Source organism: Trachymyrmex septentrionalis, unplaced genomic scaffold (assembly GCF_001594115.1).
Source record: "Trachymyrmex septentrionalis isolate Tsep2-gDNA-1 unplaced genomic scaffold, Tsep1.0 scaffold29, whole genome shotgun sequence".
In the NCBI taxonomy this organism is placed as follows: Eukaryota; Metazoa; Arthropoda; class Insecta; order Hymenoptera; family Formicidae; genus Trachymyrmex; species Trachymyrmex septentrionalis.
The window spans coordinates 1,026,372-1,037,300 of record NW_017305451.1 but is presented as its reverse complement, the minus strand read 5'-3'; the positions used below and the strand labels follow the sequence as shown (position 1 = coordinate 1,037,300).

At 36.5% G+C, this 10,929-nt stretch overlaps 1 protein-coding gene across 7 annotated transcripts in view; it reads left to right on the top strand.

Annotated features, from left to right (window-relative positions):
• The first annotated feature begins 4,917 nt into the window (after positions 1 to 4,917).
• LOC108749508 (otopetrin-2-like) overlaps positions 4,918 to 10,929 on the top strand; it is a 15,813-nt gene continuing 9,801 nt past the window's right edge. For 6 of the 7 annotated variants that reach the window (XM_018488288.1, XM_018488286.1, XM_018488287.1 and 3 more), the window contains exons 1-2: positions 4,918 to 5,052; positions 5,996 to 6,249. In XM_018488288.1, the coding sequence (XP_018343790.1) occupies positions 4,966 to 5,052; positions 5,996 to 6,249 (341 nt within the window). In that variant the 5' untranslated portion in view covers positions 4,918 to 4,965. Of the gene's footprint in view, positions 5,053 to 5,995; positions 6,250 to 10,299; positions 10,456 to 10,929 lie in introns of those variants that run through there. The other variant, XM_018488289.1, reaches the window with a different exon arrangement.

Genomic DNA, 10,929 nt, shown 5'->3' with positions numbered 1-10,929 from the left:
TTTTTTTTTTTTTTTTTTTTTAAGTTTTATCCATCCTCCCTTCCAGAATGGAAAAAAGAGTAGCGGCGTAAAAAAAAAAGCTCGCGGGAAAAAAACGCGCGGCCCGTACCGCGTACGCACCCCCAAAAAACGAGCCGCTCCACGTACGCGTATGCGTGAGAAAGTTGGTGCGTGTGTTTATAACCTGTGGGTGGTGCGGCAGCGGCAGCGGCAGCGTTAGGCACCGATTACAGGATATGGATTCGCGGTGGACCCGGGTGGAGACGGAAGATTGCAGATGACGAGATCCTCGGCCGCGTGCCCGGCGAGAGGAGGCGCCGAATGAAAGTGAAAACGAGAGACTGCACGGTGGGCATTGCGATACGAGAGGGAGGATGCGTCGCCCTCGGGAGAACGACGAAGGGTGCTGGGAAGATGAACGCCAAAAGGCGACGAATGCCTTGAGCTCTCCCCGTAAGTGCCCTTTTCTTTCCCTTCTTCTTTCGCCGATTCTCTTCGAGCGAGACGAGCGAGACGCGCCAAGTAAGTCGCGGGCATTCGCGATATTATTGGAGGGAAAAATTGACATACTAATATACAATAATCAACTCCCGCTTTGCGGTTAAATAAACGCCAGCGTTTCTGTGGCTCGAAATCATACGCTACATTGAATCATGGGATTATCAGGATTATCATGTAGCTGAATTATTTATGATACGTTGGACGAAATTTTAAGGTAGCATCGCAAGATCGATCGAACGGTAGACTATTCTTGAAATAGATGGCCGAAATTTGTTAAAGTATTTCTGGGCCGCGATCTGAGATTGGTTTTTACTTTTAGATAGAAACATCGTGACCTTAATATTTAGTATTTAAAATGAATAACTTAAAACACTGAAAGATTGATTTAGATACAGATCGGAAAATAATTTTGTTGAACCATCAAAATAATTATATAGGAAACTCATGCATGAGTAATGCTGCTCAAAATTATTCTAACGACTAGTTTGAGGGTCATATAATTATTTTAATAGTCTAATTAAAATGAAATTATTTTTAGATCTGTACTTGATTAAATTTTTAGATACTTCAGTTAAACCGTGAAGATCCTTCGCCAAAGGTAATTTGAATTTTCTAACTTTATTGTTCATTTAAATTCACTCTAATTCTGTTTTAACAAGATTATGATTTTGAAATATTTCTAATATAAATGAGAAAATATTTTCACCGGTTTTACAAATGCTAATCAAACAATTATGTTTTTCTACGTTAATTCCGATGCAATCCGATAGCTTTCGACCTATCATTTACCGACGTTTATATTTCATCCCGTTGCGTGCTTTATTGCGTGCATCTAGTAACGAAAGACGTATAGTTTAGATAAAACATCGCGAACGCGACATCGCCGGCGCAAAAAGGCAATGAACTGCTACGCGGCATGAATAACGTTGGAGTGGAAAATACTCTACCTTTCCGCCGCACGCGACGGAAGCGACGGAAAATCGTTGCCACGGAATTCTGGGAAAACAACAAATGTACCAGAGAAGCGATAATATTAACACTGTATGCTAGATATATCATCTTCGTATCGATTCTCGTAAACGTAATCTTTCCGCCTCATTATACTGATACCGTTACAATCGTCTTTCCATTGTGTGCATTTAAATATGAACGTTGCCGCAATGTATTTCCTTGTTTAATTCCGACCACTTATTTTATCCTGCTATTTATATTTTCATTGAAAAAAAAAAAAATTTATTTATCTTGTAAACAAAATCTACATAAAAAAACGTTGGACCATCGACATTTTTTTCGAATTTTTTATCAAATTTTTAGATTTGAGCAAAATAATTAATTCTTTCTATGAATATAATAAATAATATTAAATGAAAAGTTGAATTTCTTAATAGCGTTAAAGCCGAAATATCTTTTAACTCCTTTGCAAGCAGTAATTTTTTACTTTTCCAAAAACCGGAATTTCTTAGTAGTTGAAGTAATTTTTATTATTATGATAAATAAAAAACAATACAGAAAAGTAATTATATGTAACCCTTGATAATTCGCGATCGACATTATTCTGTCGCGAAACTATCTGTGTTCGATAGTTTCGCGGGTCGATCCGAAATGTAGGCGTCTGACCCTACATTTTATTTCTCCTGTGCCCAGTGTTTCCTTAATGCGCGCGGAGAGTCATTTGGATGGAGAAATATTCGATGCCACGTATACCGGCCATAAAACGTTCGACGAACGGGAGGGTTCGTCCTGGGATGGCGTTAGGGACGAGCGGGAAGAATGTTCATTGACGTTAGAGATCCCCCGTATCCTGGCAAGGAAGCGTTTTACTCCGGTCTGACTCATTCGTAGGACGGCAAATGTCCTTCGAAAATAGCAGGGCATTGTCTTTCTTCGTAGCGAGTAAAGGAATACACCGAGCTGCTTGATATGATTTCTTTCAGTACTTACCCTTAACTCCTTTCCAGTAATATTTTCCAAAATTGGAAGCCGGATTCATTTGAAAGAATCATTTGATTGAAAGAAATTTACCTGTTACAAATCCAAACAGAGGAAATGTAACACAAATTACAAATATCAGGTAGCGAATGTTAAGGTAAAAAATCTTTTAAAATTCATTATATTATGTGAATTTTAAAAATTAATTGAATATTTTTCATATTTAGTATTTCAATATTTGACATTTTAACATTTAACATTTTAAATATTTCAACGTAAAAATGTAATTAATTAAACATTTTATATAAAAAACATTAACCACATATATTTTCACATAAAAGTAATTTAATATTTATTTTGATATTATTGAAAGAAAGCCTTTTTATTTGATTTAAAAATGAACTCTATTGGAATTTATTTTCATTAAAGAACATAAAATATAAAAAGACGTACTACTACGTCAGTGGAAATCAGCTATAGGTCTTAATAAACGTAATAACGTAACACGTCACACGTAGTACCACGTCAACTGCAACTGCAGTTTATAGAAAGACAGCATTACGTCAGCGGCTGTTAATTTAGTTCAATTGTTATTTACATTTCGCGCGATTATATGCTTGTCAATATTCAATTAATAAATAAATGCGCGCGCGCGCGCGTGCGTGTGTGTGTGTGTGTGTAAAAGCTAGCCGGCATTCTTCAATTTCCTCGTTGTCGAAATACGAAAACCCGACGTTTGACAATGATTTAACAATTACATTATACGCGAAGCGGTTCGAATTTGGAGAAGTGTAATCACCGAAGATTCGGCAGTAACTTTCGCAAGAGTAATTATGTATTCCCCGTGCACGTAGTAGCATCTTAGCGAAGTATCTTGTTACTTGGCTAACAACAACTCTATGCACAGCGAGCTTACCTATAAGACTTAGAAACAACACAACTAAGCGCCTAAATCCGCTTTTCCTAAGATAAATACTAACTCCGCGATATATGTTTTACACGTTGTACTCGCGTCAATGCATTTTAATTAACTTTGCTGATAAAATCTACAAAGTTCTGCCTCATACATTAATAAAATGTCATGTTATACGTAATGTATGGAAACTCTAGTTATCGACTTTGCAGCAGCCGCGAGGCAATCGCCGTGGCTCATAATTATGTTTTACAATTTCGATTGAAATTATCACTGCGCTGCGAACAGGATAATTAACTTGAAAAGAACCAGGTTTAATTTTCTATTTGACGTAATTAATTTCCTACAAAGTACGTTCTTGCACCTTATATAATTAAGAATATCGAGGTTCGCTTCCGAAATTGCCCGGCAACGTCAGACGTAAAGAACGAAGGTAAATGTCAATGTAAAAAAATAATTTTTCACTTATTTTATATTCATTATTTAAGAGACAGAATCTCAGTGAAAAGGGTAAACAATTTTGAAGAATACGGAAAGAACTGTTTTCGTAACTTAATCTACATAGAAATAGATTTCTGAAAATAATTTTGTAGAAATGAATAACAATAAATAAAGGGCAAAGTAAGAGTCAACGCATTTCTTTAAAAGTTCACACAATTAAAAGAATAAATAACAAATAGAGGAAAGTAAAATTAAAGAAGTATATAATAAAAAACAAAAAAAAAATTTTTGTTAGAAAACCAAAATAATGACGATCAAGCTGATTACTAGAATATCAAAGCTTTTTACAGCATTGCTTATTATGCTTGAGCATATCTCATATAATTACTTTGATAGTCTGACAAAATTATTTTCAGATTTGTATCTAAATTTTTGGATAGTTCAACAAAAACAGTTCTCTTCCATGTAGGAAAAATTAAATATTAAATATTTATAATCAATATTAAAAGTTTATAAACAATAATAAATTAGTAAAAAGTTTTTTTTTGTATTATAATTAGTCCTATTTATATGTCATATGACAATCTTTGAGGCAAAATTAATTTCACAGTGATATATGCACACTTGAGCGGAAGGCTGTTAAAGAGCAATTTTCACCAACCACCCCGGAAATTCTTCGATGACTAATAATCGGGATAAGCGTCGGAATGAAAATCATACGCCTTCCCGGCGTGCGTTCCGCGCGATCGTCTCTTTTGCGAAGGGGTAAAGAGTACGCCTTTGATATCTGGGGTTGTCGCTGGAACGAGGACCACGCGCGTTCACCAACTCTTTTCACGGGAATATTTTCGCATCGCGCGGCTAATAGCAGCCTCTCGCTTCCTCTTCGCGCGAAAGGCAAGGCGGAGGAAGCGTAGCGTAGCATTGGGGTGATCCGTCTCTCAAGGGCCGATTCTTTCAGGCTGCAAACCCGGTGGATTGTGTGCGCAAGGGCCTACCCTCTTTAGAATTCCCCGTCCGTAAAGGAGCGAAGAGAGCTCGTGTCGAAAACAAAGACGAGGGGGTGAAAGGAGCGAGGAGAGGCGCGAGGGAGAGGTGGTTGGGGGCCCTCCGAAAGGGGGAGGTGCGATTGAGCTTGAGGGGAGGTGAAAACGTGAGAGGGAGATAAGAAGATAAGGAAGATGGGCGAGAGCTCGCCGGATCTCAGCCTCCGGCTACGCCAGGGCAGTTCCGACTCCAGAGATTCCTTCTACATGGACTTCGCACAGGTACGCCGGAAGAAAGGGGTAGGTGAGGCATCTTGTAGATTAAAAATCATCTGTCTTGAGTCTGAGCCCAGGGGTAATTACCCGGAAAGATTTCGGACGGCGCAACGCGAATTACGAGGCTGCGAATTCCTTAACCCGCCATTTCACTTATGACGGATTATTACGAAAAGGGCATAAATTCGTGGATTTTTCTACCCTTTTATACATTTTTTAAATCTGCGTTGATTACACTAATACGAGAAAAGTCTGATAGCTACCAAATGTATTTTATTCAACCGAAAATTAAAATTCAGAAAAAAATTTGAAAATTAAAAAATTTTAGTTTGCCCAATTTTTATATTAATCAAATAATAATCGAAACTTTTTTCCAACCAAAGCACTTAGTAACTATCATGCCATCTACTCTTTACGTATTTGTTAATTGATGTGGAGCGACAGAAGATAATTTCTGACACATAAATGTCAGAGCTTAATAAATTTCTATTAAGTTATACTCGGGGTATTCTCATATCCGATACGACCCTTCTAAAATCGAGTTAAAGCGCAACGATGTGTCAATAATTGAAATACCACTTCAATAAAAAGCCACATACTCTCAAAAACAAATTCAATATCCTTGTAAATACCCTCAAAAGTAGGACAATTGTAAAATTGGCTGTTCTGTAGGAAACGGGTATAAATTATGTGTATCCTATCCTCTCGATTAAAGTCTCCATTAAATACTTACTCTGCTTACGTGTCATTTCATATTTTATGAATGCAGCGCTTTTTTACTATTGATTTATTGATATTGCATTTAATGAACATTTTTTAAGTTTTACTAAAGTACTGGCTGTAATTTATCCGAGAAAACATCTCAATATCCTGTAAAATTTATTTCACTGAAAATAAGATGGTTCCTTTAAAATGGCGCTATAGTAACATATATCTCTTAATTCCACAGGGAATCGATTCCGATATCGAGGAAGTGACGCGGCCAGGCGATAATAATTCCGATCCCATGCTGGAAAATCATCTGGAGGAGAACGGGAACGACTTACCACCGATTGAGGACATTACGACGATCCCCGAGGAGGCCTCGGAAGAATTAAGAGAGGAGGAGGAAGCGGCCGCATTGGAGGCCGCGCTTAGAACGCCAGACGGTGGCACGATTAGCACGGAAATCGAGAAACCGTCGACCGCGTCGCTCATGCAAGAGTGAGTACAGAAAATTAGCCCCTTTAGCCCCTTGCTACCAAGTACCAACCATTCTATAATACACGCCACTCGAGGCATGTCTCGTTTACTTCCCCCGTCGCTAATTTTCGCGATCGTTAACGTATTTCAAGAACTTCTTGACTGAAAAATTCGAACAAGCAGTGAACAAACAGAACGAATGAACGGCATTTCCGCAGCAAAACAATCTTTAACGAGTAAGTGAAGAAGTCTATATTCAGTCAAAGTAGACATTGGTACTTAATAATATTTTTACATGATTGTTATAATTTTCGGTTCAAGCAAACTGCGAGCTGATTTATCGGTCTTGAAATAAAGTTTTAAAATCAAGCTGAAGTACTTAATATATTATAAATTGAATTAACAAGAAACTGACTATATACATACTAATGCTAATAATTTTAAAACATTGTTAAAAGACTGACAAATAATTGACGCGCAGTTTAATTACTTGATCTAGAAATTATAAGATTCACGCAAAAGTTAGGTATCAATATTTCGTTTTGATTGAATATGACCTTCACTTATTTATGTTGAACATTTCTCGATTTTCACTTACTGTTGCTTATCTACATCGCTCGAAAATAATCTTTGTTTTTCAAAGTGAATATTTAATTGTATATATACCCAATTGACCGATAAGTTTGAAAAGAGAAAAATTATTAAGAAATAATGCCTATACCGATTGAAACTGGATTATGAGTGCTTTAAATAATTTCACGTGAATTTATACTCGTATACCACATTTGTAGTTTCTCGAATTGCGCGCCGAATCGATTTTTCGTACTTACAAGTACGAAGAAACGCAACTGAATTATTAGTAATATCACAAATTAATTGATGCCATCCAATTGACACCACTTTAAGAAGATCTTAAATTGAAAATCTGTATAAATATAAATTTAGAAAAAATTATATTAATATATTCTATCCCGCGCAGAGAAATGACTGTTAGGAAATGAGCATTTCGACGTTAATTCGACCGTTTTGTATCGATTGTTACCGCTTTGTATGGATCATCACAACGTAAATTACAGCCTTCCCTAAAGAGCCGGCGTTTCTCCACGTCTCTTTATTGGAGTGACCAACGCCGGCCGCGGCGGTCCCGGTGGGCAGCATTAATCACCGTCTGCGATTAACGCACATTTCCCTCGGTTCCCAGCGTATGACCCTGCACTTCGTACACTGCCGGCAATTAAACTTGATCGTAAAAAATGCCTCGGCGATTTTGCAGCAACATGCCGATTTCCTCCGCGCCATCAATCCTATTATACATCCGTTCAACGTTCGACCCTTTTAATTTCCGGTAAACGCGAGGAGCTGTCTTAATGCTTATTCTTTTATTCACTATTATTATTGCTGATTTGATATAATAGTTTATATTTATTATAATATTCGAAATATGGATTAACCTGGAAGTCAACTTATTTTTTTTTACGTAAACGATCAATGAGGTTTTTACACTCTAATAAAAAAGTCACTATTACTAATAACATATTGATTGTTTTTCAATTTATTAGTATTTGATAACATTGGATATAAATGTAGGATTATAATCTATTGAAAAAATAAAAAGAAACCAAATAAATGTTACAACGGAATAAGTGCGTTAAACGGCTTATTATGATTATTATTTCTCTCTAAAAAATAAAAATGTAAATTAATAAAACGCGTTTTTATTGCGGATTTTCGCTAAAATTACATTTAAAGGTTTTTGTTACATATAACGAATAGTCATTAAAAAAGAAAAAAAATATATTCACAAAAAGTAAGAAAACAGTAAATATCCATTTTATAACATTTCATATTTTCTCGCCGCTGGAGTGTAAAAACACCCTAGATGAATATTACTTAGATTAATTCAATATTACTATAGTCTTAGCTGTAAATATAAGGCATTTTTAATTTATTGCATTTTTTCGAAAAGAGCGATAACAGAAGTCAAAAGAGAATTAATGATGAAGGATTAACAAGATATTAAAATTGTTAGATATAAACATAAATATTATTTTTTAACAAAACTTTATTATTTATTTTTGTTAGCTATATAATGTAACATCAATTTGAAGGTCCTTTGTTCTTATGGCCAAGATTTATACTGCTATATATTGTGATATAAATGTATTATTTGTTTTCGCACGCAATCTATTAATAAAGCTATTATTTATATACATAATTTCGAGTAAACTCACGTCTTGTTTGCCATGCACACATTTGGTCACTATTATAATTGGAAGGAAATGTGTGGGGCTTTCTATGCGATATAGCTGGTACAGAACGCACAATAATGTGACAGCCTTTGTTCATACATTGGCTTTTACGCATTATTCGTCGCGGTGTCTCCAATGGAACCGATTTATCGAATCGAATGCCAAGTCCCTCTCAAATTCCGGCATGCAAGAGCGTCTGGTTTGCGCGCGTATTCGGTCCATTCGCGGAACTCGATTACTTCCGCCGGATATCGAACGTGAATTCGTGTGCACCGGACGACCATCGGCGTCAGAGTTAATATTGACCTGTCACTCGGTTATGGCTTACGCTCGATCTTCGTCCGTGTCTTCCCTCTTGCTTTCGGTTCGATCTTCCAAAGGTCTCCTAACCAACCACCCCCTCTCCAAGTCTTCATCATGTCGGGATTCTCCGAATCCTCTTCTCCAATCTATCAGAAAAGCAGCTTATTCCGTCGATTACATGCAGATTCAATCAACGTAGACGCGCACTCAAGATGCCATCGAGGAATTTTGACAGCAGAAGAAATTTATATTGCGATATATTTGACGAAAATGAATTTTTAAGATTATTATAATACGGTCTTAGTTAAAAGTATTAGGCACTGTATTAATCATTATTTAACATTTCAGTTTTGAAAAATCGATTTATGACATTTATTGTGAATTCTTACCCTTCGTTTCTAAAACTCTTTAAAGTTATATACATATAATGCCGATAACCAATAGGAAAAAATATAGATAAAAAATTCCTGGAAGAGCATAGGTGTCTAATACTTTTTTGGTCAAGGCTGTACTCGTATGTATATGTATCGACCAAAGTGAGATAAGATTAATTAAAAATCGGAAGAGTTAAATATGAAGAAATAGAGTTTGTTTTAGGATCGATAAACGCTCTGTTGAATTCACAATATTGTTAAAAATGTAATTATGCACGCTTCATTTCGTTGGATGGAGGAGAAAGATGACAAAATTTCCGGTCATACCATAAGTGTCGCGGGACGGAAAATTTATATCCCACAATTCTCCGCTGAAGAAGTCTCTCTCTCTCTCTCTCTCTCTCTCTCTCTCTCTCTCTCTCGTTGAATTTGTCGTCTTGATAGGAAAATGGTAAACGCAGTGGGGCAGGGAAGTGCTGTCAGATATTTTCCAGTAAATGTACGAAGGCCGCCGATCTCAGGAGGCAGACGGAGGAATAAAAGTCGAAGCGTGCGAATATTAGAGTACAGTACTTTCGTATATTTTAGATGCGACAATTTACCGTGCACTTTGCTAGAAAATCTCTTCGAGTAGAGGAATTTATTTAGAGAATTATTTCGAGAAAGTACGATATTATTCTAATTATCCAATTATTTAACTTAATTTTCTCAACGTTAAAATTTTACATACAAAGAAATTTGGTTTATTTATTTACTCACAATTAGACTCTTTTTTTTTTATCGTATACTATTAATTGCTATTAGCCATATTCTAATAACTATTAAAGCAACTCCTGCTGTGTATCTAATACATGTCGCCAGTTATTTTTCTTTTCTTTTTTTTTCCTGAATTCTTCTGTTAACCTCTGTTTTCCCATCGCAAACCCTTTTCCTCTCGAATTCCCGGCACGTAACCGAGACAAACCGATCAGCTGGCGCGCTGGCGATGTAACGGCGTGTTACGCCGCTGCAAATTTGATACACCGCTAACGAGCTCGCTATCAAACGGTTGCATAGGGACAGAGAGAAATGATATACGTAGAGAGAAGGATCGATAGATACAATGGCCAGGGAGCCGGTCTGTCCCGATTAGGGCCTCAGTTTGCGATGCGGGGTCCGTGAGTGCTGTGTCATGAGCCGGAGGGCCGTGATAGTGTCATCCGTTGGTGAGGGCCGTTCATGAGGGCCAACGTACCACCGAGACGATCGAGAAAAGCGCGAGTCAAGGTCACGGGTATGCTCATCAAGGAGACCTCACTCAGGTATCCCGATTTCGCTGCGCTGCACTCGATATCTCTTGCATTTAAGGGTATACAAGTGTTCCTCCGAAATTTTATCTATATACGCATCGATGTGTATAATTTAATGAGATTTACAATTAAATATTGATATCGATTTTTCGAAGTTGAAATTATATTGTGCGGACAAGTCGACAGTTCATTATATTTTTATTGAGAAAATAATAAAAAAGGACAAAAGAGTTTTTGTGTTAAAAATTTATCGCATTCAGAGAAAAACGTAGTAGTGGCAACTATGAAAGTGACAAACTGTATAATATATGTTTTATATGCGGAATTAATTTATATAATATTCGACAAAGTGTTTTACAGTTGCAACAACTATAAAATAGTTTATTCAATTATATATATGTACACATACATACTTTTATACATGTAACTTATAGTTGTCACTTTTGTAGTTGTTACTATATATCTTTTTTTCTGAGTGCATAGTGA